Consider the following 12,340-nt stretch of genomic DNA (forward strand, 5'->3'; position numbering starts at 1 on the left):
GACGCCCCAGGCCAGCTCCAGGTGGCCAGGCCCGCCGCCCTGGAAGGGAGGGAGGGGCCCATCCCCGGATGGATGGTCGGACTGATGCAGGCGTCTGCGCCAGGGAGAGGGGTGGCCCGCTCTATCTAACCTCGGTCTCCCTCTCGTCCATCCGGCAGGGCTCAGGCGGAGACCATGGCCCATGGCATTGACGAGCTCATCGGCATCCCCTTCCCCAACCACAGCAGCGAGGTGCTGTGCAGCCTCAACCAGCAGCGGCAGGACGGGCTGCTCTGCGACGTGCTGCTGGTGGCGCAGGAGCAGGAGTACCGCACGCACCGCGCCGTCCTGGCCGCCTGCAGCAAGTACTTCAAAAAGCTCTTCACGGCCGGCACCCTGGCCAGCCAGCCCCACGTATACGAGATCGACTTCGTGCAGCCGGAGGCGCTGGCCGCCATCCTGGAGTTCGCCTACACCTCCACGCTCACCATCACCGCGGCCAACGTGCAGCACATCCTGAACGCCGCCCGGCTGCTGGAGATCCCGTGCGTCGTGAACGTGTGCCTGGAGATCATGGCGCCCGGCGGGGCCGGCGGCGGCGGCTGCGAGGACGACAAGGAGGACGACGAGGAGGAGGAGGACGATGACGATGAGGAGGACGAGGAGGAGGAGGAAGAAGAGGAAGAGGAGGACGATGACGACACGGAAGACTTCGCGGACCCAGAGAACCTGCGGGACGCCCAGGACATCAACTGCCACCAAAGCCCTTCCAAGACGGACCACCTTGCAGAGAAGTCCTTCGCCGACACCCCGCGGGACTTCCCCGGCCCCTTCCCGGAGGGCAGCCCCGACCACCTGGGGGTCATCCGGGACTTCTCCATCGAGTCCCTGCTGAGGGAGAACCTGTACCCCAAAGCGAGCATCCCCGATGGGCGGCCCTCCCTCTCGCCATTCGCCCCGGACTTCTTCCCACACCTCTGGCCCGGGGACTTCGGGGCCTTGGCCCAGCTGCCAGCGCAGCCCCTGGATGGCGGGCCCCTGGACCTGGTCATCAAGAACAGGAAGATCAAAGAGGAGGAGAAGGAGGAGCTGCCCCCGGCCCCGCCCCCGCCCTTCCCCAGCGACTTCTTCAAGGACATGTTCCCAGACCTTCCCGGGGGGCCGCTGGGTCCCATCAAGGCGGAGAACGACTACGGTGCCTATCTCAACTTCCTGAGTGCCACCCACCTGGGCGGGCTCTTCCCGCCCTGGCCGCTGGGGGAGGAGCGCAAGCTGAAGCCCAAGGCCTCCCAGCAGTGCCCCATCTGCCACAAAATCATCATGGGGGCCGGGAAGCTGCCGCGGCACATGAGGACGCACACTGGGGAGAAGCCATACATGTGCAACATCTGCGAGGTCCGCTTCACCAGGTGCGCAGTGGGGCGGGGCGGGGCCGGGCCGAGGGCGGCGCTGTGTGAGAAGTGGATCCTACACATAGGTCATGGCTAGGAGGAGGCCAAGCCAGGTCCGGGGATGGGATATTAACAGCTCTTTCTCCAGCACAAGGATTAGATGGAACATCAAGGTCTAGCACATCTTTGAGGATGACGGAAAAAGCCATTCTGGTTAAGACACAGGTGAAGGGTCTCAGGGCATGGCCACCCCCACCCCAACCCCCTACCTTTACCCACTATTAATCCAGGGGTCTTTAGCCCCCCAGTTCCAAGATCTCCAGTGGAGTGCAGCCCCTGTATTTCGCACACGTTGGGCTGCTAACCAAAAAGTCAGCAGTTCAAACCACCTGCTGCTTCTTGGGACAAAGATGGGGCTTTCTACTTCTGGAAAGAGTTACCACCTTGGAAACTCTCAGGGGCAGTTCTACCCTGGCCTATGGGGTCACTTTGAGTGGCCATCAACTCAACAGCAGTGAGCTTGGTTTTCGTTTTGTTTGTGGTTTGGTTTTGTGTGTGTGTGTGTGTGTGTGTGTGTGTGTGTGTGTGTGTGTGTGTTTAACAGCAACCAAAACCCAACTCACAAGCACCCAACAGGACAGGACTGAGCTGCCCCCTAGGGTTTCTGAGGCCATGGTCTTTTTGAGAGGTCAGACTGCCACGTCTTTCTCCCAGGCAACAGGTGTTGGGTTCCAACCACGGACCTTTCCAGGGGCAGCCATGTACTTTAACCAGTGTGCCACCAGGGCTCCATGAAGTCACAGCCTCTGGGAAGCAGGCTCGATCCCCTAGAGCTGCCCTACACTGCGCTCCCTACACTCCCCCCAGGGAGGTGGAGCTATGCACTTGGTTTATAGGTGAGCCACCAGGTCAGGGGAGTGCCGCGACTGGGCAGAAGTGGAGCTTGAGGCCCAGTCTCTGTGTGATAGCAAAACCTGTGGCTAGGGGGCATCAGAGACCCCAGAAGGCCCTGACATTCAACTCCAGGGTCAGACCTAAAGGTTTGGGCCTTTTCTCAAGCTCTCCCACTGGCTCTCCGTGTTAGGCGTCACTTTGAGGCACTGAAGTACCTGCCTTACAAACCGCTGCTCTTTCCTAGAACCCACTGCCATTGAGTCAAAGCCCACTGATATCAACCCTCTACGATAGAACGGAACTGTCCCTGGGGCTTTCTTAGACTCTAGCTCTTTACAGGAGTAGAAAGCCTCATCTTTCTCTCACAGAGCAACTGGTAGTTTCAAACTGCTGGCCTTGTGGTTAGGAGCCTAATTCATAACCCACTATACCACTTAAACTAAAACCAACTCATTGTCATCAAGTCAATCCTGACCCATAACCACCCTGTAGGACAGAGGAGAATTGCCCCTGTGGGATTCCCAGACTGTAACTTTCTACAGGAGTAGAAAACCTCGCCATTCTCCTGCAGAGACTCTGGAGGGTTTGAACCACCGACCCATGAGTAACCCACTGGGCAACCAGGGTTCTAGACCTTGTGAGGCTTCATTGATGGGAAATTCAGCCCTTGGGTGCATTGATGGTCACTGGCCAGACACTGACCCTCCCAGTCATGCCCACAATAAGATAATTCTGGGTAAGCAGCTCCGTTGGTCATTTCAGTCTGTTGACATGGACATGATACCTGTCTCATGACCCTGACATGTTAGACTAGGTTCTTTCCACTGCCCCTGTCCCCATCCAAGAGCCCACCTGAAACACTGCATGGTCCATATGTATTGGAAACCAGCCGTGGGGACTGCTGAGGGCATGCTCTTTGATGCCAGGTGCCCAGGCTTCGTTAGGCCTTGGAGGGCAGGGAGGGATGCGTGGAAACAGGTTAGGTATCAAACCAGTGAGAGTGCTTTTAGGAACAAAGCAAGGTGAGGTCTGTAAGTCAGGCATCCTCCTGCTGGGGAAGTTTCTGCAGTATCTCCTGGTGACAGACTCTACAACTGATGACTCTGAAGGGCAATCTTCCAATGGGGCCTTGGGCTCTCCCCTCGGGAGAGTCTCCCGGATCCTTTGAGGTAACAGTGGAGAGAGAATCCTGGGACAAGGGGGCAGGGTGCTGTCTGCAGTCCCACATCTCTGAGGTGACCTGAGCCCAACACTATTCACCATAAGGGTCTCTGTTCCCGTGACCGCTGGAGAACTGCCGGCCACAAAGTTCCCAAGAGTCCCCTCCCCTCAGCATCCCCTCCCTTACTAATGGTGCTGACACCCCTGCAGCCTTCTCCTAAGGTCCCTCAGCACCCCCAGAGCCGAGTTAGGTCCCAGAACAAGGCTTGGCAAAGATGAGGAAAGGCCAGGAGGAGAAACACGGAAGCAATCTGAACTTGACTTCCAGCAGCAGGCTTCAAAGACATGCTCTCCCAGGCCGGGTTGACCACCAGTGCCCTCTCTGGCCAAGACAGGCACAACCACCCTCATTTTCCAGCCCCACCTGGGCTTCGGTGGCCGAGTAGTGGTTACAGGTTGCACTGAGATCCAGCATGGTACACAGTTCGAAACCACCAGCAGTTCCTCAAGAGAAAAACTGGGCTTTCTACTCCTGTAAACCGTTGCAGTCTAAGAGGCCCACAGGAGGGGTCACTATGAATCAACATTGACTCCATGGCAGTGAGTTTAGGTTTAGTTGTGTGTGTGTGTGTTTTGTTTTTTTTTACCCAGGCCTCTCTCTCCACAGATGGTTGACTGAAGGGGATGTCTCTCCCTGCAGGAGAACCCCAGGTCTATAACTTCAAGGGGATGTGACCTCAGGGGACCAGAGTGAGCCCCCAGCCCCCACCTCCCTCTGTGCCACCTCTTTGCCTCCTCTTCTCTGAGCAGGGTCTGCACCCCTCCCCATGGGGCCTCCATCAGGGCGACTCAGGTCTGTGCAGCCTGCAGGTCTTGCCTTCACAGAGAAGGCAGTCAGCCTGACCGCTCGCCTCCAACATGAGGACAGTCCCTGAGAAGGCTGCCTGGTCTGGGCTGCAGCACCCTGGTGTATAGAGAGAGTGGCCAATGGGGAGGCTGCTAACCCAAAGGTCAGTGGTTCGACTCCACCAGCTGCTTCCTGGGAGAGAGGCCTGTCCACCTGCTCTCATCTGGATCGCACCTAGGAATCGACCCCCACTGCCCTGGCACCTCTTTACAAGAGCAGTCAGCCTCCTCTCTCCCCCACGAAGCATCTTGTGGGATTGAACCTTGGACCCGATGGTCAGCAGTCCAGTGTTTGCCGGACAGTGCCGCCAGGGCTCCTCACTGTCACTGCCTCTGACAACAAACAGGCTGAGTAGTCTAAGGGAGGTACATTCCAGGACCCTCCCTCCCTCCCCGTGCATTCCTGGTAGCCACTCCGGGGGGCCTCTGAACAGCCTCCCACTGCCTCCAAGCATGGGGCGGGACCTCAGGCCGACTGGTCTCCAGCAGCAGCAGCTGTATTGCTTCCAGAAGATCTCTCTTTCCCAGTCCTCTCTTTCCCAGTCCTCTTTCCCAGTCAGAGAGGAGGGTCCTCTCTTTCCCAGTCAGAGAGGAGCCCCTGGGGAGACTTTCCTGGTCTGGTGTCTTACTGGGTCTTGCAGGCGCCCCTCCCACCCCCAATCACCCCATTCTGCTCTCTCAGGGCCTTTGCTGCTCCCTGTAGTTGTCCCAGACCCCAGATCGGATCCCCACCAAGACCATCTACTTCTCCCTATGCCCCACCCCCACCCAGACCAATCCCCTTCTCCCAGCTGCCTTGAACCCCAGTGCTTGTGCATCAGCTGCTCAGAGCAGTAGAGGCTGCCCCTTGGGCTTAAAGTGTCCAGACTCAGGGCAAAACAAGGCCACTCACTCCCTGGAGCCAATCCCCCCACAATGTCCCAGAAGCCAGAGCAGGACCCCAGGCAAGGAGAGGGACCCACAGGCCTCTTAGGCACTGCTTTTCTGCAGGAGTGTCCTGAAATCTGAGCCCTCCCTTCTCAGCAGGAGAGCTGAGTTCCAAAGGAGCCCCGGTGGCATAGTAGTTACACATTGGCCTGTGATCCCCAAGGTCAGTAGTTTGAAACCACCAGCCACTCCTTGGGAACAAGACAGGCATCTTCCTCCTGTTAAGAGTTATAGTCTCAGAAACTCACAGGGACAGTTCTACCCCCATCATGGAGGGTCAGCATCAACTCAATGGTGGTGAGTGAGTGCGTTATGAGTTACTAAGGGTCTCTGCCCTCAGACTTTTAGGTGCAGACAAGAAAATTCAGCCTCAGGGGCTAACTCCCATAATGCAACTGCACCCTGGGGGGGGGCGGTTCCTCCCAGCAAGGCCCCTTTTGTCCCTAAGGCCTGCCCACTACTTTCCTTCCCTGGGTCTCCCAGAGCAGGACTTAGGCCTCCCAACAAAGGTGTTCTCTGTTCACTTGGTATCTGAAAGCCAGTGCTAAAACTGTTCCTCATTTCCCCCTGTCCCACCGGTAATCCCGCCCTGATCTATCCAGATGTAAAGTACCCCAGGAGCCCCCGGCTGGACTGTGTTTCTCTGACCCCACACTGTCCTCACTTAGCTCTGGTCAGACCAATAAGCACTAGACTCAGAATCCCAAACACATGCTCCCAGCCCAGCCCATGGTCACTTTCCTCTGAGAATGACTGGGACGTGGACTGGCAGCAGAGAACAGCCCCAGCCCCAAATGGCCAGGACAGGGTGGCCTAGAACCAAGGTCAGGCCTGCCTCCTCAGGGCCCCGGGCCTTCTGATCCCAGAAATCTGAGCCAGGGGCCAGAGGGAAGGAGGGAAGAAAGGGGTCTTCAGAGGTGCCACCACAGCCCAGCCTCAAGCAGGGGACATGTGACCCAGAGAATATCAGAGGATCCCTGCCTTCTCTCTCTACTTGCCCACCCACATCTTCCCTCCTCATCACTCTGCCAGCCATCCCTGCAGCCAAGGCCTGGGAAAGTCTCTGGGACACCCTCCCCTTGCTCCCACCACACTAGTCCTGAGCTGCAGGCAGCAGCGACTGGCATCAGGCCTCACCCAGCCCTCCTGGTAGGGGCTCCCAGAGAGCACAGCTGTGCACCCCCCTGCCAGGAGCACCAGGTCCCAGTTCCTGAGGGTCTCTGCCTCCAGAGATGGGCCAAGTAGTACAGGCCAGATTAGAGACAAGGCCAGCCCACCTCTACCCCCAAAACAATTCACCCTCCAGAGAAAGAGGGGAGAGCCTCTGCACTCCACAGGGGCACCCATGACCCCACCAGTTTTCACCCAGCCCCCAGCCCCACCCCCACTCTATCTCTAGGGCCCTCCTCCTGGCAGCCAGATGCTCAGTCATCCCCGCCATCTGGCAGCCAGGCCCAGAGCCCAGCCTGGGAACCTCGTGCGGAGAACGTTAGGTCAGTAGCAGGGGCAGCAGGAAGAGGGTTTGTCTCCACCACCGGGTCACCACCAAGTCTGCGTACATGGCTGGGAAGCATAGTGCTCACTGGGAACCATTAGAGAGGGCCAGAGACTCCTGCCTCCGCCCCGGTACCCCCCACATCCCTCCCGAAGATGAGCGCTCAGTGCTCGGGAAGCAGGGAGACAGACAAGGCCAAAGTAGCTGTGACTGGTGGGCTTCCAAAGGAAAGGGCAGGAGGGGAGGCTAAAGCCACAGAGGCGCCTCTGGGTTTTAGAGTCTGGGCGTTCTGAGAATGTGCCTCCCTCTTTAATTGGCTGTCAGAGTTTGCAGAGGTGGTGGGACTAAGCATCAGGCTGGGGGTGGGGGTGGGGGTGTTGAACACCTAGCCAGGGGACCGCCTTTCTGAAACGGAGCAGCCAGGAGCTCAGACCATGCACACTGCTGTCTCCACAACCTGGCAGGGCAGCCCAGCCAACCGGCCAGGCTAGAAAAGCTGCAATCTACAAAGTCAAAAGATCACTCACTATACAGGTCATCATGTTTGGTAGAGGGTCGGTGGGGAAAGGAAAGGGGGTGTAGGAAGAGCCCCTCAATGAGATGGAGCCACCTCTGTAAGGAGGATGGTGGGCACGCACGGTCCAGTCCATGCTATGGCCCCTCCATTTGCTCTGAGCCACTAAGCAAGCGCTCCCTGAGCATCTGAGGTCAGAATTGTGCAGCCCCTGTTGTGAGAGTGTCCTTGCCCCCAAACCACTCAACACTACATACACGGGAAAGGGTCACCCATAAATGAGGACACTGCATGACCCGGGACAGCTTCGGTCCCCTTGCTCACAGAACTGGAGTTCTTTGGTGTTTCCAGGGCCCTGGGAAGCTTACTGGAGCCCTGGTGGCCCTGTCAGGTGTGCTAACTGCAAGGTCCCTGGTTCAAACCCGCCAGCCAGGCCTCAGGAGAAGGATGAGGCTGTCTGCTCCCATAAAGACTTACAAAGCTCGGGTCTGTCGGCAATCCTACCCAGTGTCCCTATGAGTCGGAATCAACTCAAAGGCAGTGGGTTTGGGGGGTGCTTATCCTACAGTCATCAGCAACATCTGGCAACTTGTGAACCATGCCAACTCTCAGGCCCCACCCAGTGATCTGTACTGTCCAGACCTGAGGACTGTCCCGATCTCTGCCCCTTATTAGCCATCTGGACGGAAGCTGGATGACAGAAGGAGTGGGAGGGGATGAGTGTCACAGCAGGGGGCTGCTCTGCAGCTAGGGGCAGGTAGTGGGAAAGACAGGGACAGGTGTGCAATGCCCCCCCCCTTCCAGGCTCCTGTAAACATTGCTCTCTGCCCCACCTCCGAGGAACCATTCCTGAAAACGAGAGCCAGTGGGCCCTCTAGTGGCCACTGGACACCAGAGCTGAGACCCTGCGGTCCCAGGTTTTATTCCTAGCATGCTGTCTATCTGACTGAGCGTGCTGGGGGACATTCGACCTCAGAGCTGAGCCTGAAGCCACAGGCTGGATGGCCTCCTCCCTCAGCCCCACCTTCAGGGAGGAGATGGGATTCTGGGGAAAGAGCTTGGGGAGCAGAATGATGGGGAGAGAGCAGCCCGGAATTCTCTCAGCTGGCTAGTTCATTTCTACAACAGAGCTCAGGCCCCCTAAGTTGGTCCATGGTGAAAAGAGCCCTCTCACATCACTGTTCCTTTCAAGCCCCCAGGGGGCGGGTGTTAAATGTGCCTTCCATTAGCCCAGGTTCTTACCCTCTGCCCTGGATAGTGAGGATGCTTGACTGACCCCAGGTTCATCGCACTGCCGAGAGCCTAAGTGACTTGCATGAAGACTCCCAGCACATTAGTGGTGGGCCTGCAGCTGAAGCAGGGGCTCCCAAACCCCCAATGGGGCCCCACCCCTAGCCACCCCTATCCCATGCCTTTCCTCTGACTAATACTGCTCACACCGGCAAATGCTTGGCCCTAGATTAGGCGGCATTCCTGCTGCACCTGGATCTTTTGTAAACCCCGAGCTTGTCTGCAGACAAAGAGGAGAGCCAGGGCTTAGGCTGAGAAACCACCGTGCAGGGACTGAGCCTGGCTCGCCCGGCCTCCATACGCCCAGATTAGTGGACTCCGCAGCCCTGGAGTGGGATGGGGCCCCAGATGGGAGTGGGGTCTCCTGCTCTGGGCAAGAGGGTGTGGGCTGGTCACTCAAGTGCCACCTGTATAAATGGGCCCAGCACCATGGACATTGAAGGACATTGAAGGACAAAAGATACCAATGACCCAGTGGACATGCAGTCCCTGCCAGTCTGTGAGACAGGTCTCTGTTATTAAGGGGCAGAGTGATTCTATAAAGGTTCGGGGTGCAAAGCAGAGCCCTGGCATGGTGAGTGGTTATGCACTGGACTGCTAACTGTAAGGTCAGCAGTTTGAATCCATGAGCCACTCTGCAGGAGAAAGAGGGCCATTTTTACTCCTCTCCCAAGAGTAACAGCCTCAGAAACTCACAGGGGCAGTTCTACCCCTCCCTACAGGGTCACTACTAGTCAGCATTCGCAGTGATGGTAGGAGTTTGGTTTGGGGGTGCAGAGGCCTTTTAGGCCCTGCCCCTCCTTGACCCCCTTCAGCCCTACCCTGGGATAGTGCAGCAGCAGAACTGAGCATGGCCCTGTTCCCAGAATTGACTCCTAGGAAGCCCCCAGCAGGTTCCAGAGGGGCGTGTGGGAGTGGCCCCTGGATTCCTTGCAGGACTGACTCGGGGCTCTGCTTCACAGGCAGGACAAGCTGAAGATCCACATGCGGAAACACACGGGAGAGCGGCCCTACCTGTGCATCCACTGCAACGCAAAGTTCGTGCACAACTACGACCTCAAAAACCACATGCGCATCCACACCGGCGTGCGGCCCTACCAGTGCGAGTTCTGCTACAAGAGCTTCACGCGCTCCGACCACCTGCACCGCCACATCAAGCGCCAGAGCTGCCGCATGGCGCGGCCCCGGCGCGGCCGCAAGCCAGCCGCCTGGAGGGCCGCCAGCCTGCTCTTCGGGCCCGGCGGCCCGGGCCCCGACAAGGCGGCCTTCGTCATGCCCCCTGCGCTGGGCGACGTGGGCAGCCACCTGGGCGGCGGCGCCATGTGCCTGCCGGGCCCCAGCCCAGCCAAGCACTTCCTGGCGGCGCCCAAGGGCGCCCTGAGCCTGCAAGAGCTGGAGCGGCAGTTCGAGGAGACGCAGATGAAGCTGTTGGGGCGCGCGCAGCTGGAGGCCGAGAGGAACGCAGGGGGCCTCCTGGCCTTCGCGCTGGCCGAGAACGTGGCCGCAGCCGCGCGGCCCTACTTCCCGCTGCCGGACCCCTGGGCCGCGGGCCTGGCGGGCCTCCCCGGGCTGGCCGGCCTCAACCACGTGGCCTCCATGTCCGAAGCCAACAACTAGGCCAAGCTGGGCCCGCCCCGCCCCCTACCCCACCTGGGCCTAACCAAGGCCCACCGGAGGGTGTGAACTGCCCGTTTCCGTAACAAAAAGGGACCCTGTGCAGAGCTGAGTGGCTGCGACGGTTTCCCCCTCCCCTCCCGCCTCTGGTCCAGGAGTCCGGTCCACAGAGCAGGGACAACGGGCAGGGTGGGGGCTGGGGCCCTGGAGGGGCAGGTGTGAGTGGGCGGGGCTTCCTGGTGGCGCACCACTGGCCTTTGGGGAGCCCCTCCCACACTGCTGTGAACTGCGGTCGTTTCCAGTCGGGCCCCGGATCACCTGGAGGCTGGACTGTTGCTCCCTCACCCTGTCCTCTGCCCGTGACCCACCAAGCCGCCCTGTGTGCCTCGATTTCATCCCGCTGTGAAAGGGGACGTACGCGCACGAACACACATACGCTCCCCCCACACACACACACACACCCCACAGCCAAAGCAAGTTCTCGGGAGGGGAGGAGCTTGGCCCTCCAGAAGTCCCTGGTGACTGCCTGTCTGTGTCACCGTGTCCCATGCACTTGTACATTAGTCGCGTTCAGAAACGTGGCCAAAACTAGACGGAGAGGACCCAAGAGACAAGGGTGGGGGATCCCAACCACCCACTTTCCCAGCAGGCCACGGTGTGTGTCTGCAAGCCCGGGGAACACCCTCTGGGGTCTGTCCCACCTCTATACGCGGAGTCTCTTGGGACTCCTTGGGTCCCGACCTCACTAACACGCAGCACTGCCTCCCTCCACCCTGATCCCTGAACAGCTGACCAAACGCCTGGCTCCCCAGGAGTTTCCTCTGCATGCGTTTCCGGCTGTAGCTTTCTCGGGGCCTTGGCAGCGGAGGCCTCTCTGCGGAAACAGCACCCGTGGTAATTCTTTCAGCCTGCTAAAGGATCGCCCCTGCGGGCCTTGGAAACGGGGATGGCAAACTCTAAACTGCTCCCTGGCGCCTCCCTGAGGTGACCCCCAAGGCCTGCACCATACCCGCTCTAGGTAGGCCTCTGCTTGGCATCGCTGGCCGTTGCCCCCTTTTTGTGTTTGAACACCCTCTCCCCCTGCAGGGCACGTAGCTCCACGTTTGGCTGAGGGGGCTCTGCCCACGATGGCCCCAGCTTTGGGCTGCAGTGCATCGTGGGAAGGGTTTGGTGGATAGTTGGCTAACCCCCCAGCCTCTGCCTTCCTGCCCCCACCCCCTGTCCCTCCCTTCCCGCCTTCCTGTCACCCAGGTCCCCTGTGGTGAGGAGGCTTTGCGCTCATGCTCATCCACACGGGTGTCCCCATCGCAGAAACTCCTGCTCTTCTTGTCGCCTTGGCTTTTTAACTGAAGAAGAAAAAGTACGGAACAAAAAGGCCTAAGAAGACCACAGACTCTTGCTCTCTCCGTTCCCCAGAGCAGACCCCGACCACTCGGTGCAGGGCCACCTGACGATGCCCTTCAGTCAGGCGGACTCGCTCTGCGTGCCGAAGTCATCTGCCTTGCCAGTTCCACTTCAGACACTTGCTTCTGGGACCCACCAGTCACCCATGCCCATCCCCCTCCCTACCCAGAATTTAAAGGAAGGGGTGGGACAAATTGGAATCCATTGGTATTGGGGCTTTGTTTTCTTTTGTAAAGGTTATGACTTCTTATAAACTCAAATTTTCAGATGACTAGGTAGTTCTTTCCTTTGTTTCGGTTTGTTTTCTTGACTGCAATTTGGAGTTGGACGTTGTAAAATATCCAAAGATGCGAAAGTACTGTATGATCAAGAAGAACTTGAAGCAAATGGGGTGGGGGAGGGGTGGGGTAATTGTGGGTTTATTTTTATTTTTTTTTGTTTCTGTTTCAATTTCCCTGTCTGTCCATGAGAGAACTTTGGGATTTTTTTTTCTATTTATGACTCTTTTTATGTGATTGCTCTATGTAAAAATGATGCTCAACAGTTTGCCTTAGTGATTCAAGGGACAATCTCCCATTAACTTTGGTCGCACACCGCATCCTGCCGAGACAAGCTCTCCGCTAATTTTCTGGCCTATTTATTAAACAGTATTCACTGACTTGATTACATTAGATTAAGAGTCGCCGTTTGTCAGGTGTGACTGCCGAAGGGCGGCAGCGCAGCAGCGAGACAGGCTGTAGACCTTTCCCACTGCAGGTTTGGTCT

The 12,340-nt window shown here is 58.2% G+C and overlaps 1 protein-coding gene across 1 annotated transcript; it reads left to right on the forward strand.

Moving 5' to 3' along the window:
• Positions 1-174: 174 nt before the first annotated feature.
• Positions 175-10,174, forward strand: ZBTB7C (zinc finger and BTB domain containing 7C). The gene is made up of 2 exons (XM_075532495.1): positions 175-1,388; positions 9,520-10,174. The coding sequence occupies exons 1-2, from the start codon at positions 175-177 to the stop codon at positions 10,172-10,174; spliced, it is 1,869 nt and encodes a 622-aa protein (XP_075388610.1).
• Positions 10,175-12,340: the final 2,166 nt, after the last annotated feature.

Source organism: Tenrec ecaudatus, chromosome 15 (assembly GCF_050624435.1).
Source record: "Tenrec ecaudatus isolate mTenEca1 chromosome 15, mTenEca1.hap1, whole genome shotgun sequence".
NCBI classification, from domain to species: Eukaryota; Metazoa; Chordata; class Mammalia; order Afrosoricida; family Tenrecidae; genus Tenrec; species Tenrec ecaudatus.